The sequence below is a fragment of the Acanthisitta chloris genome, unplaced genomic scaffold, assembly GCF_000695815.1.
Source record: "Acanthisitta chloris isolate BGI_N310 unplaced genomic scaffold, ASM69581v1 scaffold35844, whole genome shotgun sequence".
NCBI classification, from domain to species: Eukaryota; Metazoa; Chordata; class Aves; order Passeriformes; family Acanthisittidae; genus Acanthisitta; species Acanthisitta chloris.
In genome coordinates this window covers 1-21,503 of record NW_008671717.1, presented here as the reverse complement: position 1 = coordinate 21,503, position 21,503 = coordinate 1, and the positions used below count along the sequence as shown (strand labels likewise).

The following is a 21,503-nucleotide window of genomic DNA, read 5'->3' as shown; positions in this document are numbered from 1 at the left end:
AATCCAGTTCAGTATTTCCACTTTCCTCATGCAAGCATAGTAGCCAAATGGCTTTTCCCTATCCTGTCAATTATTGACTCTTAATAAATAAAAACACAGACAGAAAAAAAGACAGACTTGCAGATTTGTTCTTCCCTGAAGCCCAAGGCCACCATCACTGTCAACTGCCTGCTGCACTATTAAGGGTCAGGAGGAAACTACTGTCCATAGAGACCCATCAGCAGTAGCTCCCATCCAAGCACTGTACAGGAATTTTCCCTGCCTTTCCCAACACATCCTTGCATTGTCAGAAAGGAAGAAAAATCCTTACTACAAGGCATTTGTTCCCAGACTAGGAATTGCAGCACATCTGACTGGATTATGAGTTTGATGAGAATTACTTCGTAGAAAAAGGCCCTGAACAACCCAATAAAACTTTGGAATTGGTCCTTGCTGAAGGTGGGACTGGAGACATCCAATGGTCTTTCCCAGCCTGCATTTGTCTGTGATTCTAACAGGGGCTCCCAGCACATGCATCCACCCAGCAAGAGCAGAAAGTTCTCCAAACAGCTGTTGTGGGGCTGTTGTGTTCTGTGGAGGGAAGGCACAGCTTCCAAAACCAGAGATGGTGCAGTCAGCTGCAACACTCAGATCTGAATGTCACACAACAGGAACTGCCCAGTTCTTGCTAATACAGGTTTATGATTTTAGTTCCACTAAAATCTCAAGTGTGACCTGCTATTCCAGAGGCCTGGGAGACCTTCTGCCCATCCCTTGCCATCAACAAAAGAAACCTGTGGTCTGCAGAGCCACAACCACAATACCTGAGACTCTCTGTTCCCATGAGCTGTGACATTCACAGCCATAACCGACACGTTCCTGACCTTTAGATGCATTTTGTATGGTTTCAAATCTGCCTAAACTCTTCCCCCTTATTTTACACAGGCATAAATTTCACAGCAGACACAGATTAATCACAGATCTCCAAATACTCATTCTGCTATTGTAGCTGACTGCATCTAGAAATAATTGCCTAAGCCTCCACATGACTGTTTGATTTGTAATGGAAAGGCTCATGATAAATGGTCCAGTATCAGAGCACAAACTGGGAGATGGTGACTCAGATTCTGCAGTGGAGGGTCACAGTGGGGAAGAGATGTTCGTGCTCTAATCAGTCTCAGATGTCTGCTGAAATTGCTTTGGACCTTGAGGAAAGCATCTGATGTTGTCTATCAATCGGGTTATACTTTTTCTTGAAAAGCTGGCTTGGGGGGCAGACAGGAAAACAGGGTAGGATTTGAGCAAAGCTAATTCTTTTGGACCTGTGCCTGCCTGAGATTGAAAACAGATGGGACTTTCAGTGGGTTGTTTGTTGGTTTTGTGGTTTTGTTGGGTTTGGTTTTTTTTTCTTTTATTCGTGACATCAAGTCTGGAACACTCATTGTTGAAAGGTCCCTGTGGCCAGCATCAGCTCTCCAAGCTCAGCTCAGAGCCAGTTTCAGCTTCCTCTGTCTTCTCCCAGGCATCTTACTCAGCTGGCTGATGAAAAACCATAGTGCACACAAGGTTGGGGACACACCTATTGTTAGGCTTGCCTGAAAATTCCCATTATACTCTGTCCACTAGTGTTGTCAACCTGGAGAACAAGCTGGATCCTCTCCCTTTTACAGCAAAATCCTTAGTTACATTCCAGCCCTATAAACACTGCTGTTGGGGACAATCCATGAATTAGAACAGTTTCATCTCTGGTCCCTGTTCTCCAATGAAGCAAATAATTCCTATACCAGTACTGGGACCAGCTGTTTACAAATGAACCCAGTGTAGTCTGGCAAATCTAGATGACAAAACATTAGAAGCTTCATTCTACCCCTTGCTAAGTGTCTGGTACTCTTCACGTCTGGAAACACAGCACATGGGTTAGAGGAGGGAGCAAATCAGCTCTTACAGACATCACACACAGCAAAAACCAAGGCTCATCTGTACTTACAGCTGTTCCAGGGAACGGAGCCCATGGAAGGCATGTTGCTGGATGCTCTGAATTTCATTTTTGTATAGGTAGCTTTCAAAAGGAGAGAAAGGAAAAAGCATTAGTCCCACTGATCAGCACTAGTGTTCTAAAAAGACACAAGAAACAGCAATGAATCTCAACCCAAAGCAGAGCTTGCTAACTAGATTCAAGGGCAATGTTTTATACTTCTGACATTAACATCCAGGAACTCCAAACAGCAAATATGTCCTTGACTGGCAAACATTCAAAGTGGGTTGTTAAATTTTAAAGAGGGTAAGAAATTACTGAGCTACCAACTCACAGGTATTTCAGGTTCTCCAGATCTTCAAAGGATCTTCTCACAATTTGTTTTATCTGATTATTGTTCAGCAGCCTGTTCAAATCAAGAAAGAGGAACACAACTGGTGAATTCAGCACATGTGAGATTTGTGGTATTTCTGTTCCTGGATACACACTGAAAAATCCTGAGCCTGTGTGTCACAGAATTTAGGATTTCATAGAATTTGGGGGTTGGAATGGACCTTACAGATCATCCAGTCCCAATCCCCCCTGCCATGGGCAGGGACATCTCCTCACTAGATCAGGGTGCTCAAGGCTCATCCAGCCTGGCCTTGAACACCACCAGGGGTTTTGAAGGGGTTAGCAGATCAAATTTGGATACTCACACCAGCCAAGTCAATGAGAAGGTTTCTTGCCCAGAGGTGCCAAGTGCTTCCAATATGTACAGTATTCAAAGTCTTTTTCTTACCTTTTACCTTGGTGGTTTTCACCCAGAAGTTACAATTTTGGCCAGGAAAGGGATGAGGGGAAGGGACATAGGCAGAAGGAAGTGGAGAGGAGGGAGATACTAAATCATTGCTGCTACTCTTGTACAACCACGATAGGTTTTGGAGGTGCTTAGTTTTGTTCAACATGTGAGCAAAGCCAGTTTTGAAGAGTACAAATGCAATTTAAAATACCAGTTCACAGTGGAGTTATAGCAGCTATAAAATGGTAACAGCTTTGTTCTCATCACTTGGTATACCAATATCTGCAAATGAGAAACAAATAGATTCAGCTCTGACTGCTGAGGGTTCTCAGACAGCCTCTTTGGATCTAGGGAGCATTGTGCCAGATTTTAATACAGAGCCTATGGACCACATCACATTGGCAAGCAACCTCTGACTTGTATGTGCAGTTGCCATGACTGTGCATGCAAATGATGACCATTGCCAGTGACCAGAAACAGCTCAACCCTGTAACAACCACACTGTGTGCAGCAGTGGTAACCACGCAGCTGAATGCTAAAAAAGCCTCTTCTGCAGCCACTGCCAAGCCCAGCCTTGAGAATACACAATAAATCACTTATAAATAGCTCTTTAATATATGAAGTTTAGCTATTCATTGTGGCTGCCCAACCACACTCCTGTGGGTCTTTCACTGTGGTATCCCACTGATGTTGAGATCTGGCAAAGCTCAGAGCTGGTGGAGCTTAGAGCTGAACAACCCAGAGCAAGGATTTCACCAGCTACACTATTTTTTAAAATTCCTAAATGGAGCTGTGGATGGAAAGGAGAGCTGTGACTATGTACTGCAAAGATTTCTTTTCCTAGTGCTGTAGAAAAACTGCAATTCCCTCTGCAAGCAGCCAGACCTTACAAAGTTGGGTCAACTTCAATACATGCACTGAATGTGCATTGTCTATTTTACAAGCTGAATTTTGCAACAGCTCTGCTCCTCAGGGATGATGTGCTGTCAGGCAGCAGGTGAGAAGACAGTTCAGCACTTTCCCAGTAGTAAAGCCCAATCTTCTATCCCACTTTGCTGGAGAAAATAGAGCAGTCAGCCTCTGGCATTACAAGACAAGGTCCCTTCCTGGGAAAAACAGTTTGTGCAGGTAAAAGATGGAAAGAAAAGACAAAGAGATGGGGAGAAATGGTAGAAAACGTGGGAAAGGAAGATAAAATCAAATGCCTCAGGGATGATAGAAAAGATAAAAGATGTCAGAAACACACACTTGTGGTGGCAGCATCACAAATTGCTACCAGGCACCTGAGTCACACCAGCTTTCCACCAGCTTGTTCTCAGGTGGAGAATAACATTGAGGGTCCAAAAAACACATGAGAAACTCAAGTGCAAAGAAACTTTGGAAGTCAGACAATAAAGGTTTGAGAAAAATCTCATTATCCTTGACTTGACTATCTTCCTTCGATTAGCTGCCCTGGTACCTTGGATGTGGATGCCACTACCAAAGTCCACATTGATAGGAATGAGGACAAGCAGCCTGAAGAGATTAAGGCAGAATGCTCCTGCCCAGATGGAAGCAATGGCTCAATACGTACAGCTGAGGTTAAACAACCCAATTTCACTCACAAGGATGCAAAAATTATGTCAAAACCTTGGAACACAGGATCCTGTTTTGACAGCCAGCAATGCTGAGTGGAAATACAGTCCCTGACCAACCCAAAGGTTTACTTGATGATTGAACACCCAAGGACTGGAAATAACTGCCTGAGAGCTGCACAGGAAAGAGCTTTTGTCTATTTACCCACAGGACAAAGACAACACAGGACCAGCCGTGCAGACTTCCTTCCCTGCCCATATCAGTGTGCTTTCATCTTCAGCCAGAGCAGGATGAAGGCAACTTGTTCTGTGTTATCTGATCCTTGGCCACACTTCTGAGGATGCTAGATGGGCTGACAGGTAGGTGCCAGCACTGACATCATTCACATGGATGTGAGCACCTGTCCCATCACGCAACTGGCATTGGCCACTCACCTCACAGGGGACAGGTGACAACCACCAGGTGAGCAGGTCCTGGAGCAAGGTCACACCAACAGCTGGACTCCTTCACTGACCATTATCTTGCATTAAGAAAGGAGTTCAGACCAGGACTTATGTCCAGGGGGAATTTCAAGTTGCAACATGTTGTCTGACAGTATCTTGGTTCTATTTAAAAGCATTAACTTAATCCATTTCTTTTTGTCTTGGCTATTTTGGACAGTTCAAGGGAGTGTAATCAGTGATGCAGCCAAATCAGATGAATTCTGGAAGTTCAGATGGCAGGCAGTCCACAGGCCTCTTATCTCATCGTCTGATACTTAGAAATGTGTTCATTGCTGATTTAAGAATAAAAAGTGTATGGAAGAAGCCATCTCTGTTTCCTGTCTCAGGATTCCCCATTGAAATGGAAGGATCAGTCCTGGAAAGAGCTCAAAAGTGAGATAATTGATGAAGTCCATCATAATCCACATATTCCAAAATGCTGCTTTCAGAGAAATTAAGAGACAAGATAGCACATCTGGCTTCTAGAAAGACTTTGACAGCTTCTGCACAGGTGTCTACTCCTTGACTCCTGTGCAAGTCACCAGGCAGAGAAGTGTGTAGAATCCTGGCATGACCTGGCTATCTATCCCAGTTGCAATCCATAGTAAAAATACCCAAAGTCCTGCTAACCTTAGAGGATTGAAAGCCAAGATCTGCTGCTAACCAGATCTGCTGGGAATAAATGCTCTGGCAGACAGAGGCTGGAAAGATCATTATCATTACCTTAAGTATACCCTGTAGCAAAGCAGGCTAAATTCAAAGTATCAGAAGAACATTTCCTAGCAAAATGATGTGGCATTCCCCTTCGTGCCAGCTGGTGAATTGGGCTCCAAATGAGTAGGTGAACTCAAACACACAGGGGTTTTTTTCCCTGAAAAAACCCTTCTGGGATTTTGAGCTATGCAAACACCATGAGATCTGGCCCAGATTTACCAAGAGAACATTTGCATTCAGTTTCCTTTAGGTTTTATGTCCTGACTGCCTCTCCCTTCTCCTTCCCCACCCTCTCTCCAGGTTGCCAAGCACAGACTTAAATTGCATTAAATGAGTCGTTTTCTGTTTTGAAGAATGTATTAAATGATGTGACAGTACAGAATTCAGACTCAAACCATGTACTCTTTCCTCTTTTCATTCGACAAACCACATGCTACAGTCGTTGTAACATAACAGCTATTTTTTCCCTCACACCATTAATAGAAATCATCATGTAGTGTATTTAAAGGTGGAGAAAAAGTGAGTTTAATGTTCAACCATGCATTCTCCCTTGTTGACAGAATGATCTGGAATAGCCATTTCCCATATTTGAGGGAGAAACTTTTATTCTGAGACCCAAGCAGGCCTTGACATCCCCTTCTTGTTGGCAAGAACACGTTCCCTCAAGAGCTACTAGAGGGCAAAAGACAGAGCCTCCAAATTATTGCTGTTGTTTCACCCTGAGATCCTTCACAAGGAGAAGTGCCTTTTGCTCTCGTGCAAGCAGAAAGAGAAGTATGATGTGAGCAATGATGCTGACAGGGCAAAGGGCCAGGCAGAGGTACATGTAATGTTGTCTCCACAGAGTCCCTATTCTCTAGGGTGCTCATGCCTCAGGCAGAACAAAATACATACTGGGGAAGCTAAGAAATGCTGCTTTGGTCCATGGGTTGGACATTTATATAGATGATGCTGGAGACACTCAAGTAGCAGCAACCATTTGGCTGTGATGATCTTGGTTTGAAAATACAGCGATGGATCAGCTGAGTCACGTGGCAGAGTGCTGACTCCTGTGGGAATGTATAGGGAGCAGTCACACAGGAGTGTCATCATCCATCCCCACCCAAAGATGACCTAAAGGAGCAAAACCTGGAAAGCAATCAGAGGCTGTGCCTCACCATGGGCTCACAGTGTGTTTGCTCTCTCTCTCCCACAGCTCACCCCCTGCTCTGAGCTAATGTGGGATCAGCAATGCAGCAAGTGCAGGCAAACTCCAGCAAAACAGCTGCCCAGGGGCTGTGGTGTTTTGTGGATGGCATGCAAGAGGGTTTTTTGCCTTACTCTCCCTGCTAGCCTATTTTTCTTTTTAACCAAGGGGACATATGGAGTTCCTGACACCAACATCTGCACGGAAACTGAGCAAGGCAATAGGAAGGGATGAGGAAATCTTGCAGCTCTCTAAGACACTTAGACCAAGAAGACTTCTTCAATGCACACAACATTGCAGACAGCCAACAAGGAAACTCCCCATGGTGCAGGATTTAGGATAACTGCTTATTACCTGTGGTGCTGTACCAGGAGTCCCCAGCCAGAAGCATAGAGTGACTCTCTCTCTTCCACAAACAGAGTTCCTGTTCTCAGTGTTAAAGTAGTACTCTGTGATTTATCAAATCTCCTGCACCAGAGAAAGCAGGGAGGAGCCAGGGGACAGTTTGAACTGTTGAACATCCCCACTGGACATCCATACAAGCTCCTCTTCTGTCAGGCTCCCAGACCAACTCCCCATCCAATGCAGACTACAAAAGTTCCCTTATCAGGGTGGTTTATAAACTGTCAAACTTGGATATAGTACAGCCATCCTGCCCAAAAGGAGATGCAGAACAGAAGCTTCACCAGAATCTGTTGCCCTTCCTCTGCCAGGCCAAAGCATTGTAGGAAAAGGCTCTTTTAAAAACAATTATTTGCTTATGGAACAGTTATTTAAGTCCCATGGCAGAAAGCTGCAAGCACAGAGCTGCATGTGGAAACTGAGCTACTCTCTCCTCCAAACCTCTCACTTCAAATTTTCTGGACAAACTTTCCCAGGAAGTCTCACAGGGATTTTAAAGGATTTATTCTCTTTATCACTTGAAGACCTATCTAAGTCCTCAGGCAACACTATACCATCTAAGAAACATCAACAGATTCTTCAGCTCTTGTCAGTTTTGATGTGGGAATTGGACAAACCAAAGTTCCTGTGGAGAGAAATTTCCTTTAAGAGTGTGAGGTCTGATGTTCTCTCATTCAGTTATCAAGCTCCTCAGCCATGGGAGTTAACTACCCTGAGTGTGAGAATAACTGATTTTTCCAGTTTGCTGGCCAGACCAGGAAACACAACTAAGAAATATGAAGTACTATGGAAATGGAAAGTTTTCCTTTGCAAATCCAGTTGATTTTCAGAATTCAAATATAAAAATGCAGTATTTTCTTAGAGCAGGGTTTCACCTAGGCCAGTATTCCAGCTCTGACAATGGCAGTAGGACAGTATTTAGGGAAAGCAGGAGAGTCTGCCTGCCATCTGTGAAAACACATTACTCCTACTGCCCCAGCACCTGAAATCATGAGATCAGGGGTGGTAGGGGGTACATTCAGGGTGTCTGGGGTTACATTCATGCCTATTCCCTCCAGTATCTGTTCATGGACTTGATGTCCTTGAGGTCCCTGTCCAGAAGGGTATGGAGGCAAAAAGGAAAAAGAACTGGACAAATTCATGGAGCATAAACAGGTATTATAGAGACAGGTCTTCCCACCTCAGTCAGGCTGTGTATCTATATCTAACTCTGAGCAAAGTGTCAAAGTCAGAAAGACAGAAGCAGAAGTCTTCCATGTGTCAGACACCTGCCCAGTCCAAGGCACTGGCAGGGCAGGACCTGGGATCTCTCACAAAGCTCAGCAGGTTGGGTGGAGCAGCTCTCCATGTGAAGCCCTGCCAGCATCCTGATTTTCCCCAGGGTTCAGCTGAAACTCTCCTGGTGGTCCTGTGAGCTGCCTGCCAAACATCTGTCTGCATCACACAGAGATGACATCATCTGGAACCGTTTGTTTCCTCAACTCAGGAGAGCTGCAGGGGTGGAAGAGCAGGGCTGGAGATCAAGAGGCCTCAGCAGAGCTTTGTGATAAGGTAAAACCCTAGGGACTGGAACTCTATTTTCTCTCTGGATATTTTAGTTTCATTTATCACCCTCTCTGACCCTATCTCAAATGACAGAAATCCATTCAAAGCATCCTTTCTGTCTCTTATTCTTGGCAATTAAGTACCACACAGTGATGTTTGAGAGAATAACATGGGCTGTTCTGGTGCTGTGGATGAACAGCAATAAAGTTTTTGACTAGCCTACTAGTTGAGGTAGTGCCCTTTGAGGAGGAGCCTGGGCCATGAACAGGGTACTTTGAAGTCATGTCTTGGGCAGTCAGTTCCACACACATAGCAGAATAATCTGTAGCAAATGTTGATTTTCATAAGCTAGTTACTGAACTCTATTGAACTATTGATAGCTCTATGATAAAGTCTTCCTGTATTCCCACTCCTCCTACAGCTACTTACAGATGACTAAATGCCTTATTGCCCAGGTCTTCCTTCCTTCAGCTCTGCCACCTTCACTGGATCAGGGACTTCAGATCTCTCAAAGTCAGACAGCAAAAATCAACCTGGACTTTCTCTTACCATTTGGGACCATGAATGTGCCAATGTCTGTTGTGCAGTGCAGGTTCCCAAATGAGCTGGTTTGCCTCACTGAGAAATTCAAGCTTGGACCTGGAAATCCTATTGCTGTTAGCAGCAACGTGTTAGAGCTCAAATAATTAGATCTGAGTCTCAACAGCCCAATTACATCCAGCACAGTGCTGTGCTGACACAGCTTCTGGTTCTGATTTGGGAGCTGGTGTGTTTTCAACTTCTTGGCTACAGGGTGAAGATGTCCTCAGATCTGTCTTCGAACCCTCAGCCTGCAGCAGCAAGAAGCTGCAAAGACTCCCACAATTTCCTTTGAGGAGAGGGAGCAGCTTGTTAGTAGAGCAGTATATCACGCCAATGTGAGCATGGCATGCAAGACTGAGGAACTGCTTTCTATTCCCATGCCCACCTGGAGTAGGGTAGGTGTGGGCATAAATTCTAGGGCAAGGCATAGGGACAAGATGGCATTTGAAGGATGCTCTCTCACTTCAGTCAAACTCATGTAGAGCAGCTAATATGGTTTATGCATTTGAGGAGGCCATGAAAAAGGAATTTTTAATATATCCCTCCACAATCTTCATTCCAGGCCTGAACTTTTTGTATGGGCTACTCTAAGGCCATGTCTGCTCAAACATTCTCAGTCAGTACTAGAATGCATCAGATTTTGAATTATCTTTTTTATAAACAGCGAGGTTAACTGTGAACAATGAAAGTTATTAAATGGCACATTTAATTAAAAAAGGTAAGAAATATGATCCAGGGTAGAACAGAGAGAATTTTAAAGCTTTAGCTGGATGTGCACAATTTGACTGAAATAACTAAAAGCCCAAGGTCATCTTTAAGTCATATAGAGGACAGTTCTAACACAAGTAATAAATGGATATCCTCAGAGTGGAACTTACAGTGTGTTGAGGTTCTTCAATCTTCTGAAGGCTCCAGGTCGTATCTCCTTGATGTGGTTGAAGCGTAAATCTCTAAAAGCAGAAAACAATCATTGCACTTGTGCTATAAACAAGCCATTAGGAATCAGCATCATCCCTTTGAGGAAGGGAGGAAGAGGTCTGCTGGGAGGGTCTGTCATACCAGGCCTACATCAGCTGGAGGAATGGAGACAAAGACCAGGGAAGGGAGTGGAGAAGGAGTGGGGATGGTGGTTGGGCTCTGCTTGTCTGCAAAGTCAACCAACAGCCAGGACAAGTCTACACTGTGAAAATTCTATGCTTTAATTTCACAGAAAACTGAAGACCAAACAGACTCAAGTGATCATTTCCATGAGCACCACACAAGGTCTGCAGCTCACCCCAAATTTGTGTGCAATTATACTTGCATCTCATACTGATTTGTAGAGGAACAGACATCATCACATGGACCCATTTTTCAGCTCCCTAGCAAAACTATCTTTGCCCTAAAATGGTTAAATCTGCTTAAATAACCTCATATAATAAGCATTTCCCATTTTGCTTCACAATGCTCCAAGACTCACAGCAGCTTATCACTGCCTGCATTTCAAATTTGTGCCAACTTCAATTAGAATTACTGGAGTCCAGGGGATTCTGGCAAATTTCAAGGGCTGCCCATGGAACTACATCAGCTTGGAACTCTAAAACATGGGGGTTGGATTGCTAATGAGATAATAAAATAAGAGCTAAGTGGTTTAACCTGGTTAACCAAGTCGAAACACTTCTATAGGGAATGTGCATTGATTTGGCACCTCGTATGGTCCAGTGTATTAGAGCAAATCACAAAAGACTGACAAATGGGGTTTGCTGCTAGTTTCTTGATTTTTTTTTCTCCTGCACTGCTTGATCTATCGTGTTTAGGGAATACACAGCTCTATCTTGGTTTAATGCAGCCTTTTAAGGGCATTTGCTTCAAGAGGCAAAAACCACATGAACATGATGAGTTTCCCATCATTCTGGTGGTAACTCACATTTGAAGGCAGAGTTTAAAACAAAAATTCTACAAATAGCCACAAGTTCAATGCTTATTACTAGACAGAAATCAACAAGAATCGGGGGATGGAGCAGCCACAACTTCTCTGGGCAACATGTGCCAGTGCCTCACCACCCTCTGAGTAAAGAATATCTGATCTGAACTTGTCTTCTTTCATTGTCAAACCATTGTCCCAAGCTGTAATGTTTACTTAGCTTCACAGTTTGCAAAACTAATTCTTTTATGTTAAAAAAATCCCAATAAATTTTCTTACTTTTTAGGCAGAAAATGCATGGCAGTTTTACTTAACCCAAGTCACACTGGAATAAACATTGGAATAAACCTCTGACTTGTTGTCCCTCTGTTATCACTGGATGCAGCAGAACACAGGCCACTCAAAATTGTATTTTCTGTTGAGTTTTCTCCTTTAACTTTTCCACTTTGACCAAAGGAATCAGAAGACCTATGCAGGGAGAAGTCTTTCACCTTTCTTAGTGGTAAGTATTGCACAGGAAGAAACACAGATTTAATATTTATTTTTAAAGTGTTGGAATTGTAACTCAACAGCTCCATTTGTCCACTACAAACTGCAGTCACGAGGGATCACCCTTTGGACTTGCAGTTTTTAACAGTAACTTCACCTTTGGCATTTTTGGGTTTTTGGCTTTACTCACATTGCTTTGAATGTGCATTTCTTGCTCTTCTAGTTGGAAGGAGTGTGGAAATGTGAAATTGAGGGTACCTGTACAGATTTTTCAAGGCAATGACTGACACTATAAAGCCAAATACAATTAAGCATTGGCAACAGTGATAGCCCAACGTGCTGCCTGTTCTCCATGGCCTCATTAACAGGAAATGAGGAAAGACTAGACCATGAAAAAAAGGTGAAGAAATACAAACTTGATTTATACACTGCAATGCACAGACACCAACTCTGCCTGCCCCAGGGGGTTGTAAAGGGCCATGTAATTAGTCCAGGCAGCTGGCTACAGGTAATGGGGAACATAACAAATGAATGGAAGGAATACACAGGGGTCAGGGCTGGAGTTGTTGATGCACATAGAAGGCAGCAGGGAGCAGGCAGTGAAGTGTAAAATACCACTTTGGGTCATAGGCTGCAGGTGGGGAAAAAAAGCCTCCAACTATTTTAATGAACAAAGACAAGTGCAACCCTTCACAGCCCAACATTCACATATAGGCACTTGGCTTCCACAGCTGAAACAAAAGGCAAAAGCCAGAAGTCCAGGTGTCAGAAAACACCTCTGAAAATGCAGGGGAAAAAAATAAACCACAAACTTTGCTGCTTCCAGAGTAATTTTCAACATCAGTCACTTGTTGAAAACAACTCCTTGGAAATGGTGCTGTGCAAGTTTGCACCTGGCCTTGAGCCTCCTAAGCATATCCAACCTCTTTGGCAGTGGGTTTCTTCACCTGTGAGAGCAATAAAGCAGAGCTGGGTGCAGAGTTCTTTCTGGTTTGCTCTCCATCACCCAAAGGCCACAGGTGCTTTCACACACAGGAAAGGGAACTAAAACAGTGCGTGTCTTCTCTGAGCACTTCATTTCAAGAAACTATGTGAATTAACTGAAAAGAATCCAGAAGAAAGCAATGGGAATGATCTGAAGTCTAGCAAACATGACAGCAAAAAGAACTGAAATAGCTTGTTTAGCCATAGATACAATAACTACATCAGGACATTGCTACAAATAGAAAAAGGCAACTAAAACTGTAGATTCAGAGTTTTTTATATCTTAATAGCAAGGCTTATAAAACACTCTGGGGTCTGCAGATGAGACAGATATTTGCCATACATGGTTTAGGTAGGTGGATCCTGCCCTGGAGGCAGAAGGATGGACTAGGCTATTCTGTTCCTGGTACTCAAGACAGCAATAAAATATATTAGTGTGGAGGTCCATGCAAAGAAAAGAAAGTCCCTGGAAAAGCAGAGGAACCTACATCTTCCTCTCTACCATATAAAAACCCCAATACTTTGGCTCTTCTTCAGTGGTTTTACTCCAGGCCTTGCCTTAGCCTAAAGCATCACTGGCAAAGAACACCCTGTAGGGCTGCACTGGGAATTTTCTGCCTTGCATGTATTTGACTAAGAACATTCCCTACAGAGTTTGTCCCCTCTTCCACACAAACACTTGTTTCTCTCTATTCCCAAGGCACTCGCTCTGGAAATTTACATTTCTTTTCACAGACAAGTTTTCTTTAACAGGGACCCACCACACAGCTTCTCTCAGCTGCCCTGTGTGCCAGTGGCTGCCCTGGCTCCTGCCTGCTTCTTTCCACCTGGGAATTTGAAAAATAGAGGGGGAAAAATAATCACTTGTGGTTTAACTCTCTCCCGTGTTTTCCAGGCTACCAGTCTGGGATTACAGGATACTTTCCCACAAGGAGCAAAGGGAATAGCTGCTGCTAAGGGATCCCAGATCCTCTTCTACCTTCACACACAGAGTGCTCACTGGAGTCCTGGGACAGAGCTGTCCTGCCTCACCCAACACCAATCCTTCTGGAAAAAACCAGCTTGACTGGCTCAGCAGAAAATCTCTTGTGCCAAAGCACCACAGCTCTGACAGGAAAGTGAGCTGAAATACATGGATAATCTAGGATCTGCCATAGAAATAACTCACCTTTTCTGAATTTGGGAACTTTAACCCCAACTGCAGAGGCTAAGAAGAATGGCAGAGCTTGCAAATGGATGGGGAAATGGGTCTTTACAGAATGACACTTGAATCTGTCTGAGCCTCTCAGCTGCTATCAGAACAATCATCCCTGCAAGCACTGTGTTAAATAATTACCAGTGATTAGCACATAAAGCAATCAATGGCTTTTACAAGAAACTTCCACTTCTGTTTAATCTATCTAGGCTTTCACAGACTCATGTATTACTATGTTAACTAAGCAGATAATTAGCTACAAGAGGCATTTTACTGCAGTTCCATGGAAATTACTGGGTTCGTTTCATTGAAGCATCCTTTGTGTTCCAAACGTTGTGCACAGCAGTGATGCAGACAGCTCTGGACCGTTTCACCCAGAACTGGTTGGTGAGTGGCAGCCACTCAATCTCTATCAACAAAGACACAGAGAGTAAAGGTGGTTTTACAGAGATAAGACACTGAAGTTCCTTTTCTGGTGAAGGGAAGGTGTGAAGACATCCTAAACACAATTTTTAAGTCAAAGTTTTGATATATATAATAAGAGCCAGAACATTTATCAGCAAGATGCTCATTTCTTTTGCTTATCTGCAGAACATCAGAGTCAGCTCTGCAGGTTCCCCTGTCCTGCCAAACCACTCCAGTCCTGGCACAGAAGGAAAAGAGCCTGACATGGAAACAAATCCTTCCAGATTCACTGTCATCAGCTCCCTACTCAGGAATGTCCCTCTCCCACATGGGTCCCCAAATGGCTTTAATAAATGACAGCCTTCATCTCTGAACCCCTACATGGCCAGCTGAGCATTGCCATCTCTGCTAGGCAGATGAGAACACAGGGAGGCTCACAGCTGGGGCTTTTTCCAAGTCCTGGCTATTTTGGGGTATACCAGCTTAAGACATCAGGATTTGACTGTTCAAAGAGTGAAGAGGAAGGAAAATATGTTCAGCATGGAAATACAAGAAAACAAGATGACAGGATCATGGTCGAAACACTGGAGAGTGAACAGATGCAGGGAGAGCCTCACGCTGCAGGACAGGCTGTGGTTCCCTGTCACACTACTTACATTTTGAAGTTTTAAGGATGGGAACACTAAACTTTAATTAAGAAGTTGCCACAGGTATTCCTGAACTCAGCCTTTTCAGATTTCAGCTCTCACAAACAGGAGTTGGGTTTTCAAAAGGGCTCCCTCTGTGCCAGCTGGGGCAAGAACCTGACCCTAATCCAGCAGCCAGGGTACCAAGCTGGTTTGATCCCACTTTTTCTGTGCATGTAACCTGGTGGGAATGCTGTGCTTCAGAGCCTGGCCTGGAAGGCAGTGCCAGGGCAGGAGAGGTCAGTTGGTACCTCATGGAATGATTTCAACTGCCACATGGCATCCCTTTAGCTCTTGACAGCAAGAGCAGGAGCAAGGAACACCTCCAAAACATAGTTTTGGTCCTGGGCACATATTCATGTAGGAAGATTACATAAAAAACTGTTGAACTCATAAATCTTAGATAATTTGAAGTATTATTTATTAGAAGTGGGTATAGAGTTTAGGGTCTTATCCTACTCAAACCAACTCAGTCTGTTCTTGGGCATTCATGGCAGCAAGGAGAAGGACTCTTAACATAATGCCTATTTCCTTGGCACCACCTAATCAAGATGTTGCCCACATCAAATGAAGACAACTTTCCGTCCTCTTGAAGTGTGTTCTGACCCTCATCCAGAGGAATTAAAAGAAACTCTTTAATATGGAGTCTCGTGTAGCAAAGGTGTCAGCCTTTGACTTTTTTTTAAGAGCATGACCATGAATACACACAGATTCTATCACCAAAAATTAGTGACTTCCCCTTAAAAAGCACAGGAAAAACTCCTGGTATATCAATGGGGAGAGGGATGTGGTGAGGGCAACAAAAATGCAAATACTCAAGTGGGAAGCAGATGCTGAATCACTGGGAAGCTCAGTAAGGGCAGGATTTCAAACACTTGAGGTATCTCTAGCACAAGAGTTAGGATGATTTCATCAAGAGGTACTGGAATGTTTCTAGAGGGAAAATGTTTCAAATATCTCCTCTCCCCATGTTCATTCCAATGAAGGGATTTCTATAAACAGAACTTACAGAAGGTTTTGGTCACCTCTAAAAGGTTTAATAAGGATTAAACACTACAGTGAAGGAAGTCAGGAAGAGACCCTACCTGGCACATCCAGAATGTGTGGGTGTGCGTTTAACGGCTGCGTATAAGACTATCACACGCAGAGGAAATGAGTAATCCACTCTTCAACCCAAAACACACGACAGAGACCACAAAGGGAGCAGCATTTCCAAGAACTCATTTGCTCAGTAAACCTTTCCCCAAGAAATCTATAAAATTCCTTCTCAAAACTATGCTCATTAATAGACGAAGAGAGCTACACCCTGTCCTGCTCCAACCTTCCTACTGCCGCGTAACGACCTGTGGGAGGAAGAGAGGAACTGAGTGACCACCAAACCAGCAGCACAATGATGAAGGGAAACAAAACTCATCAAACTGGCCAAGCTTACACTGCCCAATTAACAGCCAGGTCTGTGAATAACTGGGTCACCTTCAGTTGACGCCAGTGATGTGTCCAGATCCCAGATCCTGCCCCGTCTTTGCCTGTGCCCTCAGCTACATTTCTCCAGCAAGACTCACTCATTATGTGCTCTGCATAATGCAGGAAGGAGAATAACCCATGGATAATTGGATTGCAGTCCATTAGCTGCCAGCCAGAGGGGAACTTCTTTCCATAGATTTCTTCTACTCATGCCCACACGTTTCAAAGGTTATTGTTTTAAATGTCACACTGCAGAACAAATGACTGGGAAGGTTAAAGACCTATTGAAATTTTCGGCGTGTATGTTTCACAGCTGTTCCCTTCCTTGGGCTGCTGGCTGAAAGAACTGCTTGAATCCCAGCGGTAACCAGGAGATCACATCTGGATAATCATATTCCAATTGAACAGACAACAGCCAAAATACGTTTGCAGCTATACCCCATGAATTTTTATAGCTTATCTGTACACGTGTAGCCATTCCTGTCATCCTATTGTCTGCCCGGGATAAACCGAACAGACTTCATCACCAAAGATAAATAGTCTATTGCTAAAACCAGACATTGGGCCAGATCCTCAGCTGTACCCAGCTGGGACTGGGAAGGGAGGAGGGAAACAGCGACCAAAGAGGAGTCAGTAACAGCTCATCAATCCTGGAACTGGTTCCATGCCAATCCCAGCATCGCTCGGGGAAGGCTATGGGTGGCTCTGAGCTCTGCCAGCTGGCTGCAGCCCCGTGGGGGCCATCTGCCAAAGGGCTTGCTGAAGCACAGCGTGTGCCAGCTAGGAGACTTCTCCACTCTTCCAGGATTGTTAGAGAGAGGGTGGCACGGAGTCACGGAGGTCAGAAAGTCCCAAACTTCCAACTTCAAAGCAAACTCCATCTGGAAACTGTAGCTGCTCTGCAAGGGAACCAAGCTGGAGCCTGGGATTGGTGTTTGGAGCTGCAGTCATAGACTTAGTGCTACTCATACCAAAGGGTAAGTGTGGAAAATATCCCAGTCCCACATTTTCTACTCAGAATAACTCCATGATCAAGAGTCTGACACAACGGGTCCTCCCAGGAGAAAGATTAACATACCAAAAAGCTGGAATAGTCAGGGCTTGGTTGAGCAGTATTCTTTGATCTTCCACGATTCAGAAAAGTTTCATTATTCAAACGCTATTTATAATGGATACAATGGGATGCTGGCTGGGAAAGGCATTTGCATACATTAGATCTTCAAGATAGCCAGAAAGTCAGGATTTTTACTTGCCACACACTATACAAAGGCACATGATCTGCCAACAGAGAGCACTCACCAGGCTCATATGTCTTTATAGCTATGAGGATTTCTGCTCACCAATAAGGGGTTTGCTTCTATATATGCAGACACTAGTAAAAGAACAAACTGGATAAATCATCATAAAAAATACTGCTCTATACAGTCATCTCATTTTGGAATATTACTACTTTTATATCTCACACCTATACCATTTAATTTCCCACTCGAGGCTGTGGTTCTTATATTAAACTAAATAAACCAGCTTTCCAGGCAAACCATGGGCTATTGACAAGCAGTGTAAATGCAAACCAGTAAGAGCAGGGGAGAGGGACATAGGGTGACTGCATACACTGCACTGGAAAACCTGCTCAGATTTCTAGGTTGAGTTTTTACAGGCAGCTCAATGCCATGTGCATCACAGCAAGATACTACCTGGAATTTTACTAAAGTTGCAAGGCCAAGCCATGAGCCAGGGTCAGGTTTTTCCCCCTGAAGCACAGAGAATTAAGTGTGCTCCTGCCAGAGGGAGTTTAGGAATACACCATTCCAGTACTGGAAAAGAGTTGGTGACTACAGTAAATTACCTTCCCTCTGCACTCAAAGGTTCTCTACCAGAAACACACTCAGGCTCCAGTGTGACAGCAAGAGTTGCCTCATTTCAAACAGACAACAGAAATTAAGCTTTAATGAGCTCAGAAATATCTCAGCTTAGCCAATGAAACAAACTTTTCCCTCAATAAAAACCTATGTTTAAACAAGGAGGAACTAGTTACTTTGCTCAAATCAAACAGTGTCAGTGTATTTTAAACATTTTATTATTTCAAGATGCAGGGGAAGAAGGGAGAGAAAAGGTTTGGTGACAGTTTAGCGTCAGACTCTGCAAGTTGCTATAAGAGCAGATAACCACTACCCAGTCAGCACAGTACTGAGCAGTGTCACACTGCAAAAAACCACTCCATCTCCAGCCTGAGGAGGCAGCAAGTCCAGATTCTGACTGCCCCATGTCAGCAGGACTCCCAAGCAGTTGCATCCAGTTTCCCCAACAGCAAAGCCTGGGCAGCAGTAGCAAGTGTAGACCTTTTCCCATGGGCCACTAATGCTAGAACCTCTCTAGTCTCCATCCACCAAAGCAACCTGGATGGCAGCAGTTAAATGCCAGCATCCTGCCCACATCACATTGCTCAGACACTCCTCTGCCAGCAGAGAAAATGCATTAGCAGTATGAGTGAGATGAGTATGGGAGAAATGCTGCTATAGATGTGATAGCAGAGATAAAATCTCATTTGTTACAAGCACAGGGAAAAGCTGCTCAAACTTCAAGAAGTTCGGGAAGTTTTACAATCAGCAGCAGTTTAAGGAAAATGAGTATGAAGATAAATTTTTAACAAGTCTTTGCTACTATCTACAAAAAGAGTGTTCCAAGCCAAGGTGTCAGTTAAGAGTAGCATGAAGGGAAGTATTTTGTCATGTGTATCTTAAAGCCACCTTAAGTTCAGGGTTAGTTTATGATCACAGGGAAGTGCTCTTCTGGATCTATCAGGAAGAGATGTTTAGGAGCCTCCAAGCATTACATGTCCTTTTCCTCTACCTTTCCTGTTTCAATGGACTCAGCCAGCAGCTCTCTCACCAACAGGTACTTTATTTCTCAGGGAATCTGTGAGTTACCACGATTGTTGCTCTCCAAATAAGCCTTAAGTTTGGCTTGTATAGTTCAGATAGAAACTAGAAAACCAGTACTTAGAAATTTAGGAATGAAATGGTGTTGTATGTACTAGCAAAGTCCTTCAGTGGAGACAAAAGCTTGAGCTGCTCCATTTCCTCTCTCTCCCCTACACCCAAAGCCTTCTAAAATGTAAATTCTGTCCCTTTCTATAAGCTCAGTTTGACATTTGTGACCTTAGAGTCTCCAAAACTGTCTCCCAGTGCTTGCCCTGGCCTTACTCACTTTTTCAATTCCCTTGATTGCCCCATTAGCAATTAACTGACGCCAAAACAAACAGTTTCTGATTTCTGTTTTAAAAGCACAAACCAGTCCGTGAGGCAGGGAATTCTGCAGGAAAAAAAAGAAAAAGGAGGATAAAAATATGCCTTTGGCCTTGACTTTTTTTTCTTCTTTCTGAAGACCAAGCAGGTAAGGAAGGCAACAAAACGAAGTGGTTACTCACAGTATGTTTGTCTGGGGAGGGATCTCGGGGATGGTTTCCAGCATCAGATGCATACATCGCACCGTGGTCCTGAAGCACAGGCAGCGGCTAGGGCAGGAGCAGGAGAAACCAGGCAAGAGGAGAAAACACAAAAAGCCTGGAAGAGCTGAAGGTTTGATCAGCATGGTGTTTGCTGGAGTGTATTTGCCTCAATTCTGAGCTGCAGGGAGCTGACAAAAAAAAGTTTCCCAGCCCTGAGGTCCAGGAGGAGGGGACTCATCAGCATGTGTTTGCAATTAAATTAAGGCAGTTTGACAGTCCAACCTCCCACCCCCTCTGCCATTCTGCACATCCCTGGAGATCAGGCTGTCCCCACCCCTCTTTAATTGTGGTGCTGAAATGTAAACTCTTAATTTTCACTTATTTTCATCTTGCTGCTGATTTTGAACAGCAAGTTAACTCCTCATCTTCTCCTCTGAAAGCACAATGCACCTTCATGGACAACAACCAAAAAACGACCCTGTGCTTCCAGGGCTGAGCTGGGATGCAAAAGATCCAGGGTCAAGGGGTTTATGGCAATTTTTTTGCCTTAGCACACTCTGCAAACTCAGGAGAGTGTCTTATCTAACAGCCTGTCAAATGTGAGAAGGCTCTAAGTGTTAGAGAAGCTGATTCTTATTACATGTAGTTACAACATCCAGCAAAAATACGTTTCCAACCATTGATGGGAGTGGGGAACGTTACAGAGAAGTGATTTGAAAAGTGAGATCACTAACAGAGATAAATAACCTGCAAATAAAGACAAAACTCCACCCTGCAATCTGTAAAGTTTCTTCAGCCGAGTAAAAGCTGATTCATTTCAAAGACCTTTTACCAAATACAATCTCTCCCTACAAAAGGAAAGAAGGTGAGGAGGAAAAGAAACAATGAAATCAGCTGAGTTTGAACTGTAGGAAATGCAGTTCTCTGTCTGTTTCTCCCATTGGATGATAATATTGAGATGCAAAAGGCAGGATTTGTTAGGATTTGTTTCCAGTTGAATTAATCACCTTTATAAAGAAGCTTAGAGGGAAACCAGCCTGTCTTTAGGTTTTAAATTATCACTACACAAGATCCCTAAACGTGTGGGTTTAGCAGGAGGGAGGCATTAACACACATTAGGATATAAAGCTACTTGAGGAATTCCAAGCATGGCATCATTCCACATTACTTCGAAGATCAAATGAAAGTTTCCCATCATCCTGCACCTCTGCTTTATACTGTAAACAATATAATCCATGTGACAAAACAGTACTTAACAGCAACACTTAAACCTCTCTGGTTCTCTTCTCCCTTCAAATTCTGTCACTTGAGCATTTGGGGAGAGCATCAGGTTTGGGGTTTCACCTACACTTTCATGTCATAGAAGGGAAAAGCTGTAATTTTTTTCCAGCCATAACAGAGCATTATACCGGAGGTAACCTGCACTTAGTCCTCAGGCAATCTGCTATCTGTTTGCCCTGACACCACTTGGAAATTTAAGCCAGTTCGCTGAACTCATCTGCTCCCCCTGTGGACCTGATGGTTTTGGGCAGAGTGTCCTCTAGCGGCCACTCAACCCATCCCAACCCAACTCAACCCAACGCTCCCTTACAAAAAAGGGTCGTAAAAGGCCAAATTATCAGCTTCAGCCTTTATACAACCGGCAGCTGAGAGCAGATTGCTCCTGGCCAATGTAACTCTGGTTTCTACACAAGAGATTTTTCCAACT

The 21,503-nt window shown here is 43.8% G+C and overlaps 1 protein-coding gene across 1 annotated transcript in view; it reads right to left on the bottom strand.

Moving 5' to 3' along the window:
* LOC103801765 (peroxidasin homolog) overlaps positions 1–19,866 on the bottom strand; it is a 42,207-nt gene extending 22,341 nt beyond the window's left edge. Inside the window, 4 exon segments of the mRNA XM_009074194.1 lie at positions 1,967–2,038; positions 2,289–2,360; positions 10,100–10,171; positions 19,775–19,866. Coding sequence (XP_009072442.1) covers positions 1,967–2,038; positions 2,289–2,360; positions 10,100–10,171; positions 19,775–19,827 — 269 coding nt within the window. The 5' untranslated portion in view covers positions 19,828–19,866.
* Positions 19,867–21,503: the final 1,637 nt, after the last annotated feature.